The 26,415-nt window shown below is 40.6% G+C and overlaps 1 protein-coding gene across 1 annotated transcript; it reads left to right on the top strand.

The window, feature by feature from the left end:
• Positions 1-3,330: 3,330 nt before the first annotated feature.
• LOC103506310 (mucin-2-like) lies at positions 3,331-26,409 on the top strand. Its single transcript, XM_026821390.1, is given in 13 exon segments — positions 3,331-3,751; positions 5,669-5,926; positions 6,392-6,598; positions 9,245-9,701; positions 9,749-9,965; positions 10,248-10,705; positions 10,812-11,469; positions 11,620-12,925; positions 12,928-14,051; positions 14,054-14,788; positions 14,790-15,939; positions 25,323-25,408; positions 26,055-26,409. Coding segments are annotated over 13 exon segments (7,239 nt in total). The 3' UTR covers positions 26,217-26,409.
• Positions 26,410-26,415: the final 6 nt, after the last annotated feature.

The following is a 26,415-nucleotide window of genomic DNA, read 5'->3' as shown; positions in this document are numbered from 1 at the left end:
ATAAACCTAGCTACCACCTGTGATTTGTTCTTGCGAACCGAAGATATGATGGTCTGAGAATCTAGGTTCTACTGATACTATTACCTACAATCCGATATCGAACTTACAATTGAGAGAGAGATTACTGAAATCTGTTTCCAAAGTGATAAATTGGTTCCGTCCAATACTCCAGAACACATTTTTGCATAAATTAAAAATAGTATTCTATTGGTGATAAATAAACCTAGCTATACCACCTGAGATTTGTTCTTGCGAACCGAAGATATGATGTTCTGAGAATCTAGGTTCTACTGATACTATTACCTACAATCCGATATGGAACTTACAATGAAACGCGAAAAGAGTACGGTCCGCTAAGAAGTTATACATAGTTTGTAGGTACATAAGAGCGAGAAGTTATACATAGTCCACATAAATTATGTATGATTCAACCGATCTGATGGTTTTATTTATGTTTTCACATGTTTGGCGAGTGTTGCGGTGTAGCACATTACTTGCGCGGTGATTGAGAAGTTAATGACCAAATGGGTGCATAAGAGAACAAAAAGACTCAAGAATCGCCCCTCCTATTAGTCCCATACATACCTATTTCAAATAATATTCCGATAGCGATCCTTTTGAAAGCAAAAATCGGAGAGGAAGTCACCGAAATCGAAACATTAGTGAAAACAAAATCCACAGTAGTGCCAATAAAACCACTCTCACACATGTGATACAAAGTGTACAAATAACGTGAGAGGCATACGACCATATCACATGCCTAGACGAAGTCCATAAACATCGTATCAAATACCTAATCGTAGTCCACGAATGTCTTTAACATTAGCCGGAAATGTACTAGATTGAAAACGAATGTCATGACATTCAAAGTTATGAGATACTATGTCAACACGAAAATGACACAGATGAAATGACATAGATTTGAGACTTTTAAATCGTTTTAATCGATCCGGTGCGGCGAAGTGAATTCCATATGCGGTTTAACAATGAGAGTTGAATAAACAATCGTTGTTAATCGGTTTGAATTTTGTATTCATTCTCTGTGCTGTAGAACGCGTTGTTTGAATTGTTGAATTAAAGTGATACATAATGGAATAAATCCTATAAATAATAGAATAAAAGCGATAGATAATGAAATAAATGAAGACGTTAACATAAATCACACAGTGTTCATGATCTAGAACTTGGATTTGAACCCAGCATAAATAGAGTGGCACATGTTTGGGACGCGCGGATTAATCTTGATAGGCTATGTTGGTACTTGTTCAGAAGTAACGTCAATGGAAACTTGCTACAAAAAGGAGCTGTCACAATTTGAGCAGTGACCAGTGTTATTATAGGGTTAGGTTAAACACAAAAAGGATCTTTCTCTTACCCTGCTATTTCAATAAGAGAGGAAGACCCAAAGTGAGGTGGAGAGACAAGGTTGAGGAAGAGCCGAGATAAAAGGGATGGAATAGGGAGGAGGCTTTAAATAGGAAATAGGAGGGTATGAAAATAAAGAAGGTAAGCATTCTAAATGAAATTGTGCAAAAGGCACAAGGAAAGAAGAACTTCAATATTTATCAATCAGTGGATACCTACTCCATTGTTGTTGTAGCCATTGTAGCCAAAATCAAATGTCAGCCCAAAGCAATCACCCTAGTTAGGGCTGATTGACTGTCTGCAGCAGTGCAATAGTCCTAAATTAAAATGGACGCGGCACACAAGGGATCAGGAAGAGACCGCCTTAACATAATAATAGGGCTGATTGAGAGGCTGACGAAAAACGCCGACCCCGTTTGTACACGGGGAGAGGCGAAGAAAAAGAAGTGGATCCAAAGTGCCTAGTCTGACCCACTCGACCACAAGAGAGATATCTCTGCTCTGATCGTCCCAACCAAGGTACCAGCCGAGTTAGGGCTGATTGAGAGGCTGACGAAAAACGCCGACCCCGTCTGTACACGGGGAAAGGCGAAGAAAAAGAAGTGGATCCAAAGTGCCTAGTCTGAGCCACTCGACCACAAGAGAGATATCTCTGCTCTGATCGTCCCAACCAAGGCACCAGCCGAGCACACCTCTCGAGAATGTAGTTCATTGAACGGCCTTGGTCTAATGTCGCGATTATGCTCAACATCAGAGAGAACCCACAAGACTTCCTTGAATTTGACTCACGCTGGAGAAAGTACATAGGAGTGTCCGCTAAGAAGACGTTAACATAAATCACACAGTGTTCATGATCTAGAACTTGGATTTGAACCCAGCATAAATAGAGTGGCACATGTTTGGGACGCGTGGATTATTCTTGATAGGCTACGTTGGTACTTGTTCAGAAGTAACGTCAATGGAAACTTGCTACAAAAAGGAGCTGTCACAATTTGAGCACTGACCAGTGTTATTATAGGGTTAGGTTAAACACAAAAAGGATCTTCCTTTTACCCTGCTATTTCAATAAGAGAGGAAGACCCAAAGTGTGGTGGAGAGACAAGGTTGAGGAAGAGCCGAGATAAAAGGGATGGAATAGGGAGGAGGCATTAGATAGGAAATAGGAGGGTATGAAAGTAAAAAAAGGTAAGCATTCTAAATGAAATTGTGCAAAAGGCATAAGGAAAGAAGAACTTCAATATTTATCAATCAGTGGATACTCCATTGTTGTTGTAGCCATTGTAGCCAAAATTAAATGTCAGCCCAAAGCAATCACCCTAGTTAGGGCTGATTGAGAGGCTGACGAAAAACGCCGACCCCGTCTGTACACGGGGAAAGGCGAAGAAAAAGAAGTGGATCTAAAGTGCCTAGTCTGACCCACTCGACCAAAAGAGAGATATCTCTGCTCTGATCGTCCCAACCAAGGTACCAGCCGAGCACAATTTGCATGTTCTTGCGTGCCAGTGACTGATAGTGTTTTCGCTGAAGCGGCAAAATAGTCATTCGAAGAACTTTCAATGACTCACCGCTTATTTAAATAACAGTCTACAAATTTCATCAGTAAAAGTTGTATTTTTGTTCTAACAAATGTCGGAATTTTTTACTATTGGGTCATTTTTCTAGTGAACGTCCGCTAAGAAGTTATACATAGTTTGTAGGTACATAAGAGCGAGAAGTTATACATAGTCCACATAAATTATGTATGATTCAACCGATTTGATGGTTTTATTTATGTTTTCACATGTTTGGCGAGTGTTGTGGCGTAGCTCATTACTTGCGCGGTGATTGAGAAGGGTGCTCGTGGGTTTTGTCCGCGATAGATTACTCCTTGTTTATCCCGGGTAGGATTCTTTAGTCCAAGTCCAAGAAGTCCAAGCTAGGCTGAAAAGTCCCTTTGATCCAATAGAACGTAGGTAGTTCCTTAAAATGCATTTAACCCAAGAGATGGTTAATAATTTGACCTTTTCCCGATCCGAAATTGAAGTCCAAGGGGACACTCAAGTATTACGAATCCCCTTCGACGTCGTCCTCGGAGAATTCCAGACAATAAGAGTTGATATCAAAGCTTTTCAACAAGTGTTTCGCGACGGCCGAAAAAGGGCTCCGGGAATTGAGGAGGGCAAAAGAGGCCAAAAGGGAGTCGTCAAAGGGGGCTCCGAAATCTCAAGATCGACCCTGTGTGTCCGATCCGAAATTGAAGTCCAAGGGGACACTCAAGTATTACGAATCCCCTTCGACGTCGTCCTCGGAGAATTCCAGACAATAAGAGTTGGTATCAAAGAGGTGAGGGTGAGAGACAGTCGGATGACAGAGAAGACACTCGGAACTATGGGCCGAATTCACATGGGTGAGAAAAGGAAGCTGATTGTTGATATAAGCTTTTTTTTCATAGATTACTCCTTGTTTATCCCGGGTAGGATTCTTTAGTCCAAGTCCAAGAAGTCCAAGCTAGGCTGAAAAGTCCCTTTGATCCAATTGAACGTAGGTAGTTCCTTAAAATGCATTTAACCCAAGAGATGGTTAATAATTTGACCTTTGCCAAGAAGATGGTGTAGTTTTCCAAACCACCCAAATCGGCCTGCTATGGTTTTCCAGGTAGCCTAATCAAGACTATGTTATTTCCTATTAATTTATCATACGAATGGGACTTGAGGGGACTAGCGTTGTTCATCTAGTCCAATGGGATTTGCTCTGATGCTGAACTATTTAAAGTTAATGACCAAATGGGTGCATAAGAGAACAAATCAAGAATCGCCCCTCCTATCAGTCCCATACATACCTATTCCAAATAATATTCCGATAGCGATCCTTTTGAAAGCGAAAATCGGAGAGGAACTCACCGAAATCGAAACATTAGTGAAAACAAAATCCACAGTAGTGCCAATAAAACCACTCTCACACAATACATGTGATACAAAGTGTACAAATAACGTGAGAGGCATGCGAGAAAAGACTCAAGAATCGCCCCTCCTATCAGTCCCATACATACCTATTCCAAATAATATTCCGATAGCGATCCTTTTGAAAGCGAAAATTGGAGAGGAAGTCACCGAAATCGAAACATTAGTGAAAACAAAATCCACAGTAGTGCCAATAAAACCACTCTCACACATGTGATACAAAGTGTACAAATAACGTGAGAGGCATACGACCATATCACATGCCTAGACGAAGTCCATAAACATCGTATCAAATACCTAATCGTAGTCCACGAATGTCTTTAACATTAGCCGGAAATGTACTAGATTGAAAACGAATGTCATGACATTCAAAGTTATGAGGACACTATGTCAACACGAAAATGACACAGATGATTTAGCCGGAAATGTACTAGATTGAAAACGAATGTCATGACATTCAAAGTTATGAGGACACTATGTCAACACGAAAATGACACAGATGAAATGACATAGATTTGAGACTTTTAAATTGTTTTAATCGATCCGGTGCGGCGAAGTGAATTCCATATGCGGTTTAACAATGAGAGTTGAATAAACAATCGTTGTTAATCGGTTTGAATTTTGTATTCATTCTCTGTGCTGTAGAACGCGTTGTTTGAATTAGTTTGAAGCGATTAATTTGTTGTTGTTGTTGTTGGCATTGTAGGACTGTTGGACTTTCACTGTTGGGAAGATTCCGATCTTTACCCCCGAAATAAGTTGATCTAGAAACTGAATGGAATTTTGAATAAATTTATCGATTAATAAATTGAACCGAGTGTTTCTTGATGATGATGAGAATCTGAGTATTCTCGAAAGCTCACCAAATTTCAATTGTTGAAAGTCGAATCTTAATTGTCTTTTAAATTTTCAATTTGGTATCAGTCAAGTTTCAAACAGTGCGTCATGTGGATCAGGATTGATCGTCCTTACAAATTTTCGAATAAAATAAGGATAAAATTCCATCCTTCTCAGATTGATCCCGAGTCCCGTGCCCTCCTGTTTACCAGGCAAACGCCTCGGCTAATACGCAATCGAGATAAGGCATCATTGGCGTAGATGCACCGTTTCCACTTTCCACTTGTTCGGAAAAAAATCGTGTCGCGTGTAGTAGGAACACTCATTTAAATTACATTGTCTACAAGAACATTTTGTGTCTTTCGGAAAAAATCGTGTTGTTTGTAGTGGGAACACTCTCATTTAAATTACATTACCTGGAGGACGTTCGGAAAAAAATCGGATGAAACTCAGGACAAGTGCAAAAGGGCCTTTAATATTATCCTTTAACTCTGTAATTCAACTCCAACTCCATCCCCTGTTCTCAGGTCTGGCCACGCTCGAGTCATACAGCACCAACATCGAGTGTTACTCTGAAGGTGTCCAGGCCGACGAGTCTGATTGCCGCTCCTTCTACAAATGCATCGACCTCGGCTTTTCTCGGGACAACACGATCAGCGGCCGATATCAGCCGATCAAGTACTCGTGTAACATCGGCATGGTGTTCGAGCCGACCACGGGCACTTGTGTGCAGACCGCGCGGAGCACCCGCCCCGAATGTCGCCAACAGAACTACGCTTGGAATGGTAAGTGGTTGTGGCCGAGTGTTCAAGAGCACTGACTCTCAACCTGGAGGTGGTGGGTTCAAATCCCGGCCAGGGCGGAAATTTTCTGACCGAACTTTTCCGTTTTTTGATAGGCATGGATGTAGATACTCGTAAGAGCATAAACTATAGCCCGTGTAAAAAGAATGAATATTGAGAATTTGAGAGAGAATATCCAAACGAGTGGAAGAAAAGCCCCTGTTAAATAGTAAGTATGCAATACGGTGTTCTTGAAATATATTTCATGTGTGTTAAGAATTCTTGATGATTTGCAACATTACACCATCCGCAGACAATCAATACTGGATATTGGCAAATGCAAATATACTGTAAAAATATACGTACCTATTGATAGAGTGTGGATAGTAGGTAATGAAGTCAGTAATAACAAGAAGAACCTTTTTTGCGTGGCCACTCAAAGTGTTAACAAAAATCCGTCTATTCCAGGCCACACTGGTAACTATGTTCCGGCCTCCAATTTCCTGTACCGACGAGATGCTGCCGGCTATCCACAACCCCCTGCCGAAGCCGGCGAAAACGAGGACGGAGAAAACGGTTATCCGGCCTATGAATATCCGGCCCCTAATGAGCCCAATCAATATCCGGGAGCCCAACCACCTTCGTTCACCCCCGCCCCACAGCCCCAATCACCAGGTAAGCGTTGATAGATACCAAATCATTAATTCTTTGTTGTAAAGCAGAGAGCTTCTTCAACTTATGTGGGAATCACAGCATTATCAAGTGCCTCCTTTACTGTTATTTCTCATTTATCATTAATCTTTCATGTGCCCAGATAGAGTGTGGATAGTTGACACAAATCATGTAAGTTGTAGGTAGGTATCACAAATAAGTATAATTCTAACGGTTTTAGGTTTTTTTTTCAATACCTATGCCTGAAACCCATTGGCGTCAGGCAATTGGACAATTTACATTCTTCGCAGCGCCAAAAACACGGAAATTAACACGCAGTTTAACTTTGGAGCTTTGGCAAACAAAGCTGCAGGGGCTTTGCAGATGCAACTTCGAGATATTGGTGCTTGAAAAACAACAGCGCCTATTGAAATTGAAAAACTTACAAATAATAATAATATGCAAATAGGTTCTTAGGAGGTGTTGTTTATTAACCAAGGATTTGCACATGTTAAGGTAATTTTCATGTTTACAACTATTTCTCGGTTGATAATCTAGGAATCGACATGGTATCTCAAATAATTAGCTGTATTATTTTGTAAGCTCAGGCCACCTATGCAAATATGTAAGCTCAGGTCACCTATGCAAATTTGCAGAAAGTTCTTCGTATTCTTTCAAACTTGTCCATGGAACTTGGGTTCTACGTCGTTCATTGCATCCCACAAACAAACAAACAAACAAACAAACAAACAAACAAACAAACAAACAAACAAACAAACAAACAAACAAACAAACAAACTACCTTGAACCTGATTGCATCCCTCCAAGATTTTTCTAAAGTCAGGTATGCCGAAACAAACAAACAAACAAACAAACAAACAAACAAACTACCTAATAATGTTTGTTTGCCCCCCCCCCCTCGGAAAATTCACACATAACTTCACGTCCCCCCCTGTATAGGTAGAGATACTCGTGTGTTGTGAATCATCTTATCTCGTTATTATGCTGACCATTTCCTATGACTAGACACTGGACTACTGCAGAGGATCTATTTTTGCTGATTGCACAGAAGGGTCTGATTTTGCTCATTCTAGTCCGTCAGTTAGCAACTCATCAACCTCGCACTGGTTTGATCGTAGAAATTATCGTCCCCCCCTGTATAGGTAGAGATACTCGTGTGTTGTGAATCATCTTATCTCGTTATTATGCTGACCATTTCCTATGACTAGACACTAGACTACTGCAGAGGATCTATTTTTGCTGATTGCACAGAAGGGTCTGATTTTGCTCATTCCACAGTCCGTCAGTTAGCAACTCATCAACTTCGAACTGGTTTGATCGTAGAAATTACCTATCGAGTGAAATTTTGTGTTTTACGCGTTGAAAAAATAGTTACTAAATTGATCAATTTTTCACAAATTTGTTTACAAAAGTGGTAATTCAATTTTGAACGTCACACATGGCCTTGATGTTTAGCGTGTAAACAAATAAATAATAAATAAATAAATTTTGAACGGGTTCAAAAAAAAAGCAGTACGCGATAGCCCATATGATTACCCATCCGGATACCAACCACGCACAACATTGCTTAACTTAAGTGAAACTGGTAAATTCAACAAGCTAATCGTGCTTATGCCACTAAGCATTTCTTCTTTTATAACCATTATTGTCGCTAGAAAACTTTGGCAAAACGCCTGTAAAGCATAAAACTTTCTTCTTAGAAACCCACTAACAAACCAACTTCAAAACCTCAAACACAAAGACCTACATCGGCCAAACCTATCCAAACAACAAGGCCAGCAGCAACATACTTACCACCAAGCACACCAGCATCAACTTATCTACCACCCACTACGCCATCCTCAGAATATTTACCTCCTGCTGAAGGACAAGAAAACTCTGGACCATCTCAACCATCACAAGGAGAAGCATGTACATCAGATGGTATCGCCAGATTTAAGTTATATTTCTCCTACCATAATGGCGGAACCATGATTTCATGTGACACATGAATCTGTCCGCAAAAGGTTAAGTGTTTCAGGCCACCAGGACGCAAGTTTTCTAGAGGCAGTCTTAAAAGCTTTTTCAGTTGATCTTGATATCAGTCAAAATAAAATTGAAATAATTATTGAAAATAATTATTTAAAAAAGAATTTTTAAGAAATCAAATTAAAAATTTAAAAGACAGTTAAGATTCGACTTTCAGATGATGAGAATCTGAGTATTCTCGAAAGCTCACCAAATTTCAATTGTTGAAAGTCGAATCTTAATTGTCTTTTAAATTTTCAATTTGATATCAGTCAAGTTTCAAACAGTGCGTCATGTAGATCAGGATTGATCGTCCTTACAAATTTTCGAATAAAATAAGGATAAAATTCCATCCTTCTTCTCAGATTGATCCCGAGCCTTCCTGTTTACCAGGCGTCAGGCGAACGCCTCGGCTAATACGCAATCGAGATAAGGCATCATTGGCGTAGATGCACCTTAAGGCCCGTTCCACTTGTTCGGAAAAAAATCGTGTCGCGTGTAGAAGGAACACTCATTTAAATTACATTGTCTACAAGAACATCTTGTGTCTTTCGGAAAAAATCGTGTTTTTTGTAGTGGGAACACTCTCATTTAAATTACATTGCCTGGAGGACATTCGGAAAAAAATCGGATGAAACTCAGGACAAGTGCGTAGTTCAAGCAGCTCCTTCACATCAAGTTCCACATCGACATTCAACAACAATAACAACCAACAAGGATTCAACAATAACAACAATCAATTTACAACGGCTTCGGGTTCAAATCAACAGAGTGGTGGCAGTAACCAATTCACAACGGCATCAGGAAGTAACCAACAATCTTCTCAGTCCGGATCCAATCAGCAGACAACAGCGTTCGGTTCTAACCAACAAACATCTGGGTCTCAATCTAATCAACAATCCACAGCTTCTGGGTCGAATCAACAATCAACTGCTTCCGGGTCTAATCAACAAACAACTGCTTCGGGGTCTAATCAACAAACAACTGCTTCGGGGTCCAATCAACAAACAACTGCTTCCGGGTCTAATCAACAGACAAGTTCAGCATCTAACCAACAGTCCACAGCTTCTGGGTCTAATCAACAAACCACAGCTTCCGGGTCAAATCAACAAACTACAGCTTCTGAATCGAATCAACAAACCACAGACAAACAACAGCTTCGGGGTCTAATCAACAAACTACTGCTTCAGGAGCCAATCAGCAGACAAGTTCAGCATCTAACCAACAATCGACTGGTTCCGGGTCTAATCAGCAAACCACAGCTTCCGGGTCAAATCAACAAACTACAGCTTCCGGGTCCAATCAACAAACTACAGCTTCCGGGTCAAATCAACAAACTACAGCTTCTGAATCGAATCAACAAATTGTAAAAAGAATGAATATTGAGAACTTGAGAGAGAATATCCAAACGAGTGGAATAAAAGCCCCTGTTAAATAGTAAGTATGCAATACGATGTTCTTGAAATATATTTCATGTGTGTTTAGAATTCTTGATGATTTGCAATATTATGCCATCCGCAGACAATCAAAATACTAGATATTGGCAAATGCAAATACTGTAAAAATATACGTACCTATTGATAGAGTGTGGATAGTATTAAAAAGTATTGACAAGTACTGCACCTTTTTGGCATGGCATCAACAAACCACAGATTCTGAATCGAATCAACAAACCACAGGTTCGGGTTCGACCTTCGCACCTGGTACGATTTCTCAAACAACTGCCTCTGGTGCTAGTCAAACAACAGCTTCAGGCTTCCAACAAACCACTGCCCAGCAATCAAACCAACGTCCGACCACACCTAGACCTCAAAAGCCAACAACTAAGCCTCAGAAGCCAACGGCCACTACAACTAAAAGACCAAGTCCTACAACAACTAAAAAACCAACGGTAACCTCGACAACTACAACTAAAAAACCAACAGTAACCTCTACAACGACAACTACAACTAAAAAACCAACACCAACGTCTACGACAACTACAAAAAAACCAACAGCAACTTCTACAACAACTAAGAAACCAATAAGCCAACAACTAAGCCTCAGAAGCCAACGGCCACTACAACTAAAAGACCAAGTCCTACAACAACTAAAAAACCAACGGTAACCTCGAAAACTACAACTAAAAAACCAACAGTAACCTCTACAGCGACAACTACAACTAAAAAACCAACACCAACGTCTACGACAACTACTAAAAAACCAACAGCAACTTCTACAACAACAAAGAATCACCTGAAGGTTATCCTGAAGAGTCAGGCCCAGAAGACACAAGTGACAGCGGAAACAAACAACCATACGATCAAGATGGCTGTCACTCTGAAGGATTCTTCCCGGTTGAAAACGACTGCAACAAATTTATCCGATGTGTCAGCAATGGCGCCGGAGGGTACACGGAATATTCCTTCTCTTGCGGCCCAGGAACGGTGTGGGACACGGACAAAGAGACATGCAACCATCCAAGTGAAACGTACAGGCCAGAATGTGGTGGCAGCACGGCTACACCATCAACTATTCAGTCTGATTCAACCATTGCTCAACAAGGTACCACGTTCACCCAATTCTCCAACAGTTCTCAGAGTTCAATGAGTTCTCAAAGTAGTTCAAGCAGCTCCTTCACATCAAGTTCCACATCGACATTCAACAACAATAACAACCAACAAGGATTCAACAATAACAACAATCAGTTTACAACGGCTTCGGGTTCAAATCAACAGAGTGGTGGCAGTAACCAATTCACAACGGCATCGGGAAGTAACCAACAATCTTCTCAGTCCGGATCCAATCAGCAGACGACAGCGTTCGGTTCTAACCAACAAACGTCCGGGTCACAATCCAATCAACAATCGACTGCTTCGGGGTCACCAGTAAGCCAAGCCAGCCTGCCAAACCTCAAGGATACCCCAGTCAGCAGCCACCTAAACCTCAAGGATACCCCAGTCAACAACCACCCAAACCTTCTCAAGGATACCCAAATAACAACAGACCAAGTGGCCCTCAATATCCTTCCACAGTAGCTCCTAAACCTCAAGGATACCCATAGTCCAGCCAACCCTCCAAGCAACTACCTGCCTCCCCAAGGCAGCCAAAACCCGAACTACCCAAGCACAGCAACGACGTACCTCCCACCCAGCCAAACTAATAGACCCCCAGTAGCTGGATCCACCTATCGGCCACCTACCCAAACAAACAGGCCTCCTGCATCTGGCTACCCGACTCAGAGACCTCCAGCTCCCAGTAAGCCAAGCCAGCCTGCCAAACCTCAAGGATACCCCAGTCAGCAGCCACCTAAACCTCAAGGATACCCCAGTCAACAACCACCTAAACCTCAAGGATACCCCAGTCAACAACCACCCAAACCTTCTCAAGGATACCCCAGTCAACAACCATCTAAACCTCAGGGATACCCTAGTCAACAACCACCTAAACCCTCTCAAGGATACCCTAGTCAGCCACCTTCTCAGGGATACCCAAATAATAACAGACCAAGTGGCCCTCAATATCCTTCCACAGTAGCTCCAGAATATTTACCACCCACAACGCCATACCCACAAACAGGCACATCTGAAGGATTACTGCCACCTGAAGAATCACCTGAAGGTTATCCTGAAGAGTCAGGCCCAGAAGACACAAGTGACAGCGGAAACAAACAACCATACGATCAAGATGGCTGCCACTCTGAAGGATTCTTCCCGGTTGAAAACGACTGCAATAAATTCATCCGATGTGTCAGCAATGGCGCCGGAGGGTACACGGAATATTCCTTCTCTTGCGGTCCAGGAACGGTGTGGGACACGGACAAAGAGACATGCAACCATCCAAGTGAAACGTACAGGCCAGAATGTGGTGGCAGCACGGCTACACCATCAACTATTCAGTCTGATTCAACCATTGCTCAACAAGGTACCACGTTCACCCAATTCTCCAACAGTTCTCAGAGTTCAATGAGTTCTCAAAGTAGTTCAAGCAGCTCCTTCACATCAAGTTCCACATCGACATTCAACAACAATAACAACCAACAAGGATTCAACAATAACAACAATCAATTTACAACGGCTTCGGGTTCAAATCAACAGAGTGGTGGCAGTAACCAATTCACAACGGCATCAGGAAGTAACCAACAATCTTCTCAGTCCGGATCCAATCAGCAGACGACAGCGTTCGGTTCTAACCAACAAACGTCCGGGTCACAATCCAATCAACAATCGACTGCTTCGGGGTCAAATCAACAAACTACTGCTTCTGGATCGAATCAACAAACAACAGCTTCGGGGTCTAATCAACAAACTACTGCTTCAGGAGCCAATCAGCAGACCAAGTTCAGCATCTAACCAACCAATCGACTGGTTCCGGGTCTAATCAGCAAACCACAGCTTCCGGGTCAAATCAACAAACTACAGCTTCCGGGTCCAATCAACAAACTACAGCTTCCGGGTCAAATCAACAAACTACAGCTTCTGAATCGAATCAACAAACCACAGATTCTGAATCGAATCAACAAACCACAGGTTCGGGTTCGACCTTCGCACCTGGTACGATTTCTCAAACAACTGCCTCTGGTGCTAGTCAAACAACAGCTTCAGGCTTCCAACAAACCACTGCCCAGCAATCAAACCAACGTCCGACCACACCTAGACCTCAAAAGCCAACAACTAAGCCTCAGAAGCCAACGGCCACTACAACTAAAAGACCAAGTCCTACAACAACTAAAAAACCAACGGTAACCTCGACAACTACAACTAAAAAACCAACAGTAACCTCTACAGCGACAACTACAACTAAAAAACCAACACCAACGTCTACGACAACTACTAAAAAACCAACAGCAACTTCTACAACAACAAAGAAACCAACAACCACTCAAAAGCCCGTGGCAACTCAGAAACCCACTAACAAACCAACTTCAAAACCTCAAACACAAAGACCTACATCGGCCAAACCTATCCAAACAACAAGGCCAGCAGCAACATACTTACCACCAAGCACACCAGCATCAACTTATCTACCACCCACTACGCCATCCTCAGAATATTTACCTCCTGCTGAAGGACAAGAAAACTCTGGACCATCTCAACCATCACAAGGAGAAGCATGTACATCAGATGGTTTCTATCCTGTTCATGGTGACTGCACTAAGTTCTACAGATGCGCAGGAGGAATAAAATACAACTTTGATTGTGGACCTGGAACAGTTTATGACCCAACCATTACAGGATGTAATCATCCTTGGGCAGTGAAACGAACTGATTGCTCTGCAAGTCCCAATGAAAATGAAGTGGACTACTCGACATCACAACCAGAGGAACAATACCCATCCACCAGTCAGCCAGCGTATCCTTCAACAAGACCAGCATCAACTTACTTACCACCTTCAACAACTCGGAAACCTACCCAAACGACCAAGCCAGCTGGCTACCCATCCACTAAACCTGGACCATCTTCAACAACACGAAAGCCACCAGTCAGCCAGCGTATCCTTCAACAAGACCAGCATCAACTTACTTACCACCTTCAACAACTCGGAAACCTACCCAAACGACCAAACCAGCTGGCTACCCATCCACTAAACCTGGACCATCATCAACAACACGAAAACCTTCAGGAGGACAGACTCCAAAACCATCCGGTTACCCATCTACTAAACCGTCAACTCCACCTTCAACAACTCGTAAACCTACACAAACTCCAAAACCTTCTGGTAAACCATCTACCAAACCTCCATCAACTCCAGCTTCAACCTATCTACCACCAAGCACAAGTGCAGCAAAACCATCTCCAACATATTTACCACCAAGCACAAGTGAAGGAACAACTGGAACCACAGCTAGCGGCCCTGGCCCTTCAGGATCTTCCGAACAGCCATGCGCTCAAACAACAAAGAAACCATCAAAGATCAAATGTGAAAAGGCAGGCTTCTACCCTCATCCAGACAACTGTGCCAAGTTTTATAGATGTGTCGATTGGGATGGCGACAAAGGACAACGTTTTTCGGTTTATCACTTTGATTGTGCTCCAGGAACTATATTCGATCCAGCACTAGAAACATGTAATCACGCCGACTCTGTTTACCCACCAAGAGACTGTGGTGGTAGTGGACAAACACAAGAACCAACTTCACCAGAAGAACCACAACCGTACCCCGAAGCAACAACACCACCTGGTGCTCAATTTACTGAAGCAACGACCTGATTGTGCTCCTGGAACTATATTCGATCCAGCACTAGAAACATGTAATCACGCCGACTCTGTTTACCCACCAAGAGACTGTGGTGGTGGTAGTGGACAAACACAAGAACCATCTTCACCAGAAGAACCAACACCATACCCAGAAGCAACAACGCCCTCTGGTGCTCAATTTACTGACTCAACGACAGAGAGTATTACTCAAACCGAGACTGTCACAGAATCCCTAACTCAGACCACAGAGGAAGTCACTCAAACTACTGAAGGCACAACAAACGTACAAACGACAAACACACAACCACAAACTGAAACAACAATCATTCAGACGGAAACAACGAATGCCCAAATGCAAACGCAGACGACGGATTCCCAAACGGGCACAACAAACGTACAAACGACAAACACACAACCACAAACTGAAACAACAATCATTCAGACGGAAACAACGAATGCCCAAATGCAAACCCAGACGACGGATTCCCAAACGACAATTCAAACAGAAACGACAAGTGCCATCACTCAAACGACAAATCCCCAAACAGAGACAACGAACCCACCCACCGAAACAACACAGCCTCAAACAACGATCAGTGAGCAAACGCAGACAACTCAATCCGAGACGGAATCAACAAACGCTATGACCACCAGCAGTGAACTCATGCAAACCACACAGACAGAAATTCAAACCACTAACCCTGAAACTACCGTACCCCAAACGACAAACCCTGAGACAACAGTACCCCAAACGACAAACCCTGAAACAACTGTTCCTCAAACCACAAACCCTGAGACAACTGTACCCCAAACCACAAACCCTGAGACAACTGTACCCCAAACCACAAACCCTGAGACAACTGTCCCTCAAACGACAAATCCCGAAACAACACTGCCAGAAACAACCAATGAAATGACCACTGATGGCGCCACGGACTCAACAACGCCAGCAGGAGCCAGGCCTGTCTCATCTAACTGTCCGGAACTAGAACCAGACCAGATGGCCATCGTGTGTCCAACAGGATTCCGAAGACATCCCAAGTACTGCAACTTGTTCTACCAATGTACCGTGGCCAGTAACAAGGACATGAAGGTTGTGGTACTCACCTGTACCAATGGAACGGTGTATGATGACAAGAAGATCCAATGTTTGCCACCAGGTAAGTCACTCCTTTGAAACACTACCTTTCTTCTTTCTCTTTATTATAAAGGACAAAAGCTCCAAGCAAACGTAATAAATGTTGATAATTAAATAATCATAAAGGAAATATGTAGTTTTTAGCTTATCTCATCAAAAAAATTTGCATGTTCTTGCGTGCCAGTGACTGATAGTGTTTTCGCTGAAGCGGCAAAATAGTCATTCGAAGAACTTTCAATGACTCACCGCTCATTTAAATAACAGTCTACAAATTTCATCAGTAAAAGTTGTATTTTTGTTCTAACAAATGTCGGAATTTTTGACTATTGGGCCATTTTTCTAGTTAAAGTTGCACTTGCTAGTCATGTCCGACGAAAAACTGGAGAAACTTTTCAACAAGTGTTTCGCGACGGCCGAAAAAGGGCTCCGGGAATTGAGGAGGGCAAAAGAGGCCAAAAGGGAGTCGTCAAAGGGGGTTCCAAAATCTCAAGATCGACCCTGTGTGTCCGATCCGAAATTGAAGTCCAAGGGGACACTCAAGTATTACGAATCTCCTTCGACGTCGTCCTCGGAAAATTCCAGACAATAAGAGTTGATATCAAAGAGGTGAGAGACAGTCGGATGACAGAGAAGACACTCGGAACTATGGGCCGAATTCACATGGGTGAGAAAAGAAAGCTGATTGTTGATATAAGCTTTTTTTTCACTATGGCACCGACCTTAAGCTACAAAAGAACAAAAGCTAATTGAGTTTAAAGTCAAAGCAATATCTTGCCATTTCGTTGAAATTCAAAACGCTAGAGTTAAAGCTCCTCAAGAAAAAAAGCTAGTTTTAAGGTCAAACTTCCCATTTTGTAGCCACAATCGATACAATACTCACATTTTTATTTCGTCAAAAATAAAATTGATAATAATCAACTCTTAAACACAAGCTAATTGAGTTTAAAGTCAAAGCAATATCTTGCCATTTCGTTGAAATTCAAAACGCTAGAGTTAAAGCTCCTCAAGAAAAAAGCTAGTTTTAAGGTCAAACTTCCCATTTTGTAGCCACAATCGATGCAATACTCACATTTTTATTTCGTCAATGATAAAATTGATAATAATCAACTCTTAACACTGTTGAAATTCAAAACGCTAGAGTTAAAGCTCCTCAAGAAAAAAAGCTAGTTTTAAGGTCAAACTTCCCATTTTGTAGCCACAATCGATGCAATACTCACATTTTTATTTTGTCAATGATAAAATTGATAATAATCAACTCTTAACACTATGATTTCAGATGACGGCTCTTACAACGAAAACAACGGAGACGACGGTTCCTACCACGGTGAGGACTCGAACCCGGAACCCAACGCTCCTCCCGCCCCGCCCTCCCCTCCTTGCTCCGCAGAAGGGTTCTTTGGCATCCCGAACGAGTGCCAAGCATTCTACCGGTGTGTAAGCTCCGGTTCGGGACAGTTCCAGAAGTATAACTTCCGGTGTAGCCCGGGTACGGTGTGGGATACTGTTAATAACGCGTGTAACCACCCCTGGGCTGTGAGCCGACCAGATTGCAAGACGGCCGGCCCGGAACCCGAGCCTGAGCCCAGCCCTGATCAAGGTAAATTTGGGCTAGGATCATTTGAAATTAGATTCTATTAATCAGTAAATGGTTTCTACAAATTAAATTGATCCCAAGGGCAAGGTAATGCCTAGACCCTTGACAATCAATCCCAATATTCCCAATGTCTTGCTTTTTGCCTTTCGAAAAACCTCATGAAAACCAAATAGTTTGAGTAAATACAGAATTTGACACTCAAGTTTTCATATTACTGGGACTCGAATTTTAGCCCCGGGGATAACGAGTCTAAAATTCTTCCTTTGAGCTATTGGACTGTGGTTAAGTTTTTCATAATTATATCTGCTAAATAGAACCCGAGCCTGAGCCCAGCCCTGATCAAGGTAAATTTGGGCTAGGATCATTTGAAATTAGATTCTATTAATCAGTAAATGGTTTCTAGAAATTAAATTGATCCCAAGGGCAAGGTAATGCCTAGACCCTTGAAAATCAATCCCAATATTCCCAATGTCTTGCTTTTTGCCTATAGAAAAACCTCGTGAAAACTAAATAGTTTGAGTAAATACAGAATTTGACACTCAAGTTTTCATATTACTGGGACTCGAATCTTAGCCCCGGGGATAACGAGTCTAAAATTCTTCCTTTGAGCTATTGGACTGAGGTTAAGTTTTTCATAATTATGTCTGCTAAATAGTATATTGTAAATGTTGATAACATTCCATTTTTCTCTCAGGTTCAAACGAGATCCCATCTGATTCAAACGGCGCCGGGGCACCCTACCCAAGCAACCCTCAACCCCCTAGTCAACCCCAACCTGTGTACAACCCCGGCGAACCCGACAGACCACTCACCTACCCCAACAACCCAAGCTACCCTAGTCCAGCCGTCATCAATATTAGTTCCCGATGATCCACGACTATGAACGAGACCTCACGAAGATGACGCTTGAATCAAAGTCAAAATCGAGTCAGTCTGAGCTCTCAAATCGGGGTAGATTTTGATGATCGAGATCTTTTGGAACTCCAAGGCCCAGGAGCACACTTCGAGATGATCAATTTTATTAAAGTTTATTGACCAATCAAAGTGAAGCATTTTTGATCAAAGTTTATGCTGCATTCTGATTGGTTGATTAATTTTAACCATTGATTATCTCAAAGTGTGGTCTCGCCATCACTCCATGGTGATCCTTTGAGAATTCGCGCATGGTAAGGTCTTAAGGTGTGTCCAGTTGTCCACACATAGTCGACCGGCCGTCAACCGGCGTCGATCCACATCGATCGACGGTCGTCGAATATGTGTGGACACACCTTTTGAAAATAATACATTTTCTTGCAAAAATCGTGAATCTCTCTGACTAATGTTTACTATTTTAAAGCTTTGTTCAGGGTAAATTACACAGGGTCAACTATTGAGTTTACGCAATTCTAAAAGATAACTTTGCTTTCGAACGACAACGAAACCTCTTTTCAAGAAATTTACCAAATTGGTAATAATTAATACTCACAATTATGTTAAACTGCCAATTAAGGCTGCTCAATTTTTAATGAGCCATTGTGCTCAGTTTTGAATGAGTCACTTTCTAAGTGCTCATTTTCTGTACATAAAAACTAACACGCATCACAGGGTGCCTCGGTACTCTGTGTTCAAAGACTTTTCGACAGCCACTTTCTAATGATTCTAAGGAGTAGTACCTACACACCGGAAACATTTGTTGCGCAACAATTGCAAAAATGTTGCGAAACAAATGTTTCGGAATGTTGAGCAACTTTCAAGATAAAACCTAATACACACTAAGAGACAAGGAAAATGTTTCAAAAACAAGTCTGGTGCGTAAAGTTGCTGCATTGCTGCAGAAACATTTCTAGATTGTTGAGAAACAATTTTTCTGTTAAAAGTGTTGCTGGTGTGTACTAAGCATTAGAGTATACTCGCCCTTAGTTGAGGCTGGTATTATTGAAATTCCTAACTTCCCTTAAAAGTTAGTGTTCCCTTCAGGACTAGTTTCCCTGAAAATCAAGTACGTTGAAAGTGCCCCTTGAAAAGTTTTTGTATCAAATCAAAATAAATAACAATAAGCTTGTACTGGAATTTCGTTTAATTTTTGCGTTGAAAAATTCATACCTACATAATGTACTACAAAGGGGTGAAGCATCTAACTCCATTTTCCTTCTTGTCTGAAATTTTCAACCAAATCGTTTAAATGATACCCCACCACCGATTATTTTGAAAATTCCGTCTTTTGAGAGATAGGGAGAGAGAGGAGAGTCATCAATATTAGTTCCCGATGATCCACGACTATGAACGAGACCTCACGAAGATGACGCTTGAATCAAAGTCAAAATCGAGTCAGTCCCAGCTCTCAAAGTGGGGTAAATTTTGGTGATAGAAAGATTTTGGTTCTCCAAGACCCCTAAGGTCTTCTCTAAGACCTTTAAGGTCTTAATAAAAAGTACACTTTGAGGTAATCAATTTTGTTAAAGTTAATCAACCAATCAAAGTGGAGTTTTTGTTCAAAGTTTAAAATATTGCATTCTGATTGGTTGATTAATTTTAACCATGAATTATATCAAAGTATTGAAAGTTTTTTATGAACTGTAAGATTGTAACAATATGTATATAATCATCATATACATATATCAAAGTGTGGTCTCGCCATCACTCCATGGTGATCCTTTGAGAACATCTTTTGAAAATAATACATTTTCTTGCAAAAATCGTGAATCTCTCTGACATGAAACTGAGAATAGTCGATTTTCATTGAAAACAACCCTGACTTTGCCAAGAAATGAATACCCAGCTCATCCCTAAAGGAGATTCAGCTAAAAATTACCACAATGTGCAATGTTTACTATTTTAAAGCTTTGTTTTGAGTAAATTACTTAGTATCGACTGTTGAGTTTAGTCAATTCTGAAAGATAACTTTGCTTTCGAACGACAACGAAACCTCTTTTCAAGGAATTTACCAAATTGGTAATAATTAATAGTCACAATTATGTTAAACTGCCAATTAAGGCTGCTCAATTTTTTAATGAGCCATTGTGCTCAGTTTTGAATGAGTCACTTTCTAAGTGCCCATTTTCTGTACATATACATAAAACTAACACATATCACAGCGTGCCTCGGCACTCTGTGTTCAAAGACTTTTCGACAGCCACTTTCTAATGATTCTAAAGAGTACAACACCGGAAATATTTGTTTCGCAATAGTTGTGAACAGTTGCGCATATGTTGCGAAACAAATGTTTCGGAACGTTGAGCAACTTTTAAAGATAAAACTTTGTACACACTAAGAAGATAAAAATGTTTCATAAACAAGTCTGGTGAGTAAATAGTAGCTGCATTGTTGCAGAAACATTTCTGGATTGTTGAGAAACAATGTTTCCAATGAAAATATTACTGGTGTGTACTAGGCTTAAAGAGTACTCACTCTAGTTGAGGTTGGTATTATTGAATTTCCCTTAAAGGTTAGTGTTCACTTGAGGGCTAGTTTTCCTGAAAATCAAGTACGTTGAAAGTGACCCTTGAAAAGTTTTTGTATCAAATCAAAATAAATAACAATAAGCTTGTACTGGAATTTCGTTTAATTTTTGCGTTGAAAAATCCATACCTACATAATGTACTACAAAGGGGTGAAGCCTCTTGGCCATAACTCCATTTTCCTTCTTGTCTGAAATTTTCAACCAAATCGTTTAAATGATACCCCACTACCGATTATTTTGAAAATTCCGTCTTTTGAGAGATAGGGAGAGAGAGGAGAGAGGGAGAGAGAGGGAGAGGGAGGGAGAGAGAGAGAGAGGGAGAGAGAGGGAGAGAGAGAAAAGGCGGGGTTGTCAAAAGTACTTGAGGAGATCTATGGAAGAAGTGCCATTTTCTGGTTTCCATACCAAATGGCCCTTGTTTAATAGATCTCCTCATTTGTTGTTTAATTTAGGGTAAATCTATTTATGTTTAATATTTAAGTAGCGAGTAACTTATTAGCATCTAATAAATTGTAAGGATTATTTATTTTATTTATTTACAAATGATTATAAAATTACGTAATTCTGTGAATTACTCATGGCCCCACTTACATTGTTGGCATACAAAATATGGGAAAATTTCCCTTACTTTGTGAGCATACAAATTGGGAGTTAATTCTTTCAAGTCATTTGTCTTCCATAAACTTTGAGCTGCATTGAAAGTACGAGTAGGTTGTGAAAGAAAACTTACTTTCAAGTCCACACTTTGTACTTGAAAGTGCTTTTTCGCAACCATCAATATCAATACCTTAATATTTAAGCTGCCATATTGTACATGTTTAAACTTGGCTTAAGTTGAACTTGTTTCTGATTGGGTGATTTTCCAAAATCGACCAATCAGATTGCTTAATCCAGTTTAACTTAAACAAAGTTTAAAATATGACTGTTCAGTAGGTCTTCCCATTAGCTTTTAGACTGTAAAATAATTTCTGTACATAAAATAAAACGAAAAAATACGAATTAAAAAAATATTCAACAGTGTTTTTCGTTTGTGTTTATTTCTTCAAACTAGGTTATCGAAAGAACAAGAAAGGTTAAAAAAAGGAAAAATACATTCAGCAAAATATATTTAAGCTGCCATATTGTACATGTTTAAACTTGGCTTAAGTTGAACTTGTTTCTGATTGGGTGATTTTCCAAAATCGACCAATCAAATTGCTTAATCCAGTTTAACTTAAACAAAGTTTAAAATATGACTGTTCAGTAGGTCTTCCGATTAGTTTTTAGACTGTAAAATAATTTCTGTACATAAAATAAAACGAAAAAATACGAATTAAAAAAAATATTCAACAGTGTTTTTCGTTTGTGTTTATTTCTTCAAACTAGGTTATCGAAAGAACAAGAAAGGTTAAAAGAAGGAAAAATACTTTCAGCAAAATTCATTTTGTAGGAAATTTGGTTTTAAATGAGATCATGATTTACGAGTATTTAAAAGATTAAAACAAATATTTCACAAGTATGAGCCAATGGTGATAGCTCGCAGCTCGCTGCACCAGCCCCCGATGGATCACTGAAATTAAGCAACGTTGAGCTTGACTATTATTCGGATGGGTGACCACCTGGACAATCCTACTTCTTTTGCCTCCTCCTTCTTTTGGTCTGACTTTCACCGTTCATTTCGTTTTTAATCAGACCACTACTTTGGGTGTTTGATGTCTTACCCCGTCTTTTCCCATTATCTTCAATGTCTTTTCCCTTCTTATTTGGTATTTCGTCACCGATGGATCACTGAAATTAAGCAACGTTGAGCTTGACTATTATTCGGATGGGTGACCACCTGGACAATCCTACTTCTTTTGCCTCCTACTTCTTTTGGTCTGACTTTCACCGTTCATTTCGTTTTTAATCAGACTACTACTTTGGGTGTTTGATGTCTTACCCCGTTTTTCCCCATTATCTTCAATGTCTTTTCCCTTCTTATTCGGTATTTCGTCATTGTCAACTTCCATTTTTACCTCACTTCCATTCTGGGTCCCTTTCACCTTTTTCCTTTGACATTCTTCGTCAGTTTCTGTCTTGACCTCACTTACTATACCAGATTTCTTTTTGACCACCTTATTGAGATTTTTGTTGACCTTATTCTCAATGTCTTTCACCTTTTTACTTGGTATTTCCTCTTCATCAACTTCTCCCTTAATCTCAATCACGGTACCAGATTTCCGTTTCTTCACCTTATTGTTTATTTCATTTTGTTCTGTCCCCAATTCAATTTTCACCTTTCTTCCATTCCGGGTTCCATTTCCTTTTGTTGACCTTATTCTCAATGTCTTTCACCTTTTTACTTGGTATTTCCTCTTCATCAACTTCTCCCTTAATCTCAATCACCGTACCTGATTTCCGTTTCTTCACTTTATTGTTTATTTCATTTTGTTCTGTCCCCAATTCAATTTTCACCTTTCTTCCATTCCGGGTTCCATTTCCTTTTTTGGCTTGACATTTTTCATTAATTTCTGTCTTGGGCTTAATTGCCGTACCAGATTTTCCGTCAAATATCGTACCTGATTTTCTTTTATCCTCATCAATTTTTGGCTTGGCCTCAATTACCTTACCAGATTTTTCAATTACCGCACCGGGTGTCTCGGTTATCGTACCAGATTCCCGTTTTCCCACCTTCTCTTCCCCTGGTTTCGCCTGAAACTTCTTCAAATCCGCACAGAACAGTATGGAATGGGCCCAGCCTGCATACTTACCGAATTTGTCGGCGAAAAAGGCGCGTATCTGATTGTACACAGCGGGCGTGAGGGTTTTGGACGTGGACTTTTGGAAGTGGTAATGGTTGCAGGCGATCTGATAGACGTGGGTGTCCACCGGTACTGCTTGCAGGTGAGAGAGGGACATGAGACAGATGCAGTCTGCCACCTGGAATAGAAATCGATATGATTGTGTGAAATCCGTATTTTTTTTCTATTTTTTTCAAGTAGGTTTTTCTTTCAAGTCCCTTTAATAAGAATTATGTAGGTACCTCTGTTAAGGTGTGTCCACACATAGTCGACCGGCCATCGATCGATGTCGACTGAACCGCACACACTACCTCGACAACATGGATTCACCTCGTTGATCGACCATTATTGACACACCTTTATACTACAGGCTGGGACTGGGTAGTCCTTTTTCGCCAATAATTGAAATAAACTTTCGACTCATATCTACCTCTTCATTCCTAGGTGAACTCTACCAATGTCCAGAGGGCACGACCTTCTGGGAGTCCACCAGCAGTTGTGAAGTCACCAAGAACTTACCCAAGACGTGTAAACGCGGTCATCTGACGGATCTCTGGAAAAGCTCGCTGGTACCCTACGCCGACCGATTCGATGACGTCATCAATATTAGTTCCCGATGATCCACGACTATGAACGAGACCTCACGAAGATGACGCTTGAATCAAAGTCAAAATGCAGACAACTGTGCCAAGTTTTATAGATGTGTCGATTGGGATGGCGACAAAGGACAACGTTTTTCGGTTTATCACTTTGATTGTGCTTCAGCAAAATTCATTTTGTACGTAATTTGGTTTTAAATGAGATCATGATTTAAATACGAGTATTTAAAAGATTAAAACAAATATTTCATCCAAATCTGGAGTCTTCCCGTATGAAAATGACTGTCAGACATTCTACAAATGTAAACGCACTGCATCCGGCAAGATGCAAGGTAAGACCAGATCAAATTCAGACGATGACCTTTTCAATAAACTTTTTTTAGACCGTTTTGTTATTGAACTTAAGTGTGGATTTATTTTCTTCCCTTTAATAAGAATTATGTAGGTACCTCTGTTAAGGTGTGTCCACACATAGTCGACCGGCCATCGATCGATGTCGACTGAACCGCACACACTACCTCGACAACATGGACTCACCTCGTTGATCGACCATTATTGACACACCTTTATACTACAGGCTGGGACTGGGTAGTCCTTTATCGCCAATAATTGAAATAAACTTTCGACTCATATCTACCTCTTCATTCCCAGGTGAACTCTACCAATGTCCAGAGGGTACCATTGTAATCAGAGATGGTGTATTGGAACATAGGGAACGGGAACACTGTGTTAAGATGAATAGAAACAGTAGGAAATATCAAGAGCCTTCTTCATGGCCCTAGAAAAAGTTCACTTGTTGTAATCAAAGATGGTGCAATTTAGGGTGGAATTTTTTAGGCCAATTTTCAAGCTCCAGGGCGATTACACATCGGCAATCTTTTACCCTCTTTTCACTTTCTACTTCGCTTCGCTATACTAATAATGAGAAAGAATTGCAATCGGTTCAAATTTTCAAGAGGTAAAACGATCTTTATTCTGATATTTCTGATGTATGTGTTTCTGTTTTCATTCCAGTTGAGGCAGCACCGTGCGGTGATTTGAAACTGTTACGAGATGAAGGCAGAAAGAAAAGAATGACTGATGATGGATCAGTTCCTCCAGTAAGTATAAACAATAGAGCTTTAGAGACTAATTTAAATCTGAACTTACCCTAATAGTGTTTGGGAACCTATTTCCATATTATCCATTTCTCCCACAGCTATTTCTATTCTCCAAAGGCTATTTCAGTAAGCTATTTCTATTCTTCAGAGGCAAAAATATTATGACGGAGTGGCGATTTGCTCCGAATTGGAGTCCAAGCTTTACAAATAATAGACAAGTTTCTAAAGAGAAATCGTTAAAAGGGTAAATAACGGATATAAGGGCCAAGCTTCACAGACAGTATTGTTTCCAAAAAGACCTCGTGAAAAAGGTTTTTTATAAATAAAGGACATGAGGGAATTCATAGAAGGTTAAACTGGGCTCAGCTAAGGATTGTTGAATAAAAACTCATTTTTTCTCTATAAAATGAAGTTATCAGACTTGAAATCGTTAAAAGGGTAAATAACGGATATAAGGGCCAAGCTTCACAGACAGTATTGTTTCCAAAAAGACCTCGTGAAAAAGGTTTTTATAAATAAAGGACATGAGGGAATTCATAGAAGGTTAAACTGGGCTCAGCTAAGGATTGTTGAATAATAAACTCATTTTTTCTCTATAAAATGAAGTTATCAGACAAATTCAATGGAACATTTTTCTCAATTCCAGGTACCCGTTAGTACAACAAAGAAGCTGTGTCCCAAATCTGGAGTCTTCCCGTATGAAAATGACTGTCAGACATTCTACAAATGTAAACGCACTGCATCCGGCAAGATGCAAGGTAAGACAAGATCAAATTCAGACGATGACCTTTTCAATAAACCCTTTTAGACCGTTTTGTTATTGAACTTAAGTGTGGATTTATTTTCTTCCCTTTAATAAGAATTATGTAGGTACCTCTGTTAAGGTGTGTCCACACATAGTCGACCGGCCATCGATCGATGTCGACTGAACCGCACACACTACCTCGACAACATGGACTCACCTCGTTGATCGACCATTATTGACACACCTTTATACTACAGGCTGG

The sequence above is a fragment of the Diaphorina citri genome, unplaced genomic scaffold (genome assembly GCF_000475195.1).
Source record: "Diaphorina citri unplaced genomic scaffold, Diaci psyllid genome assembly version 1.1 scaffold226, whole genome shotgun sequence".
Classification (NCBI taxonomy): domain Eukaryota; kingdom Metazoa; phylum Arthropoda; class Insecta; order Hemiptera; family Psyllidae; genus Diaphorina; species Diaphorina citri.
The sequence above is the reverse complement of the archived record's forward strand: the minus strand, read 5'-3'. Positions and strand labels throughout refer to the sequence as shown.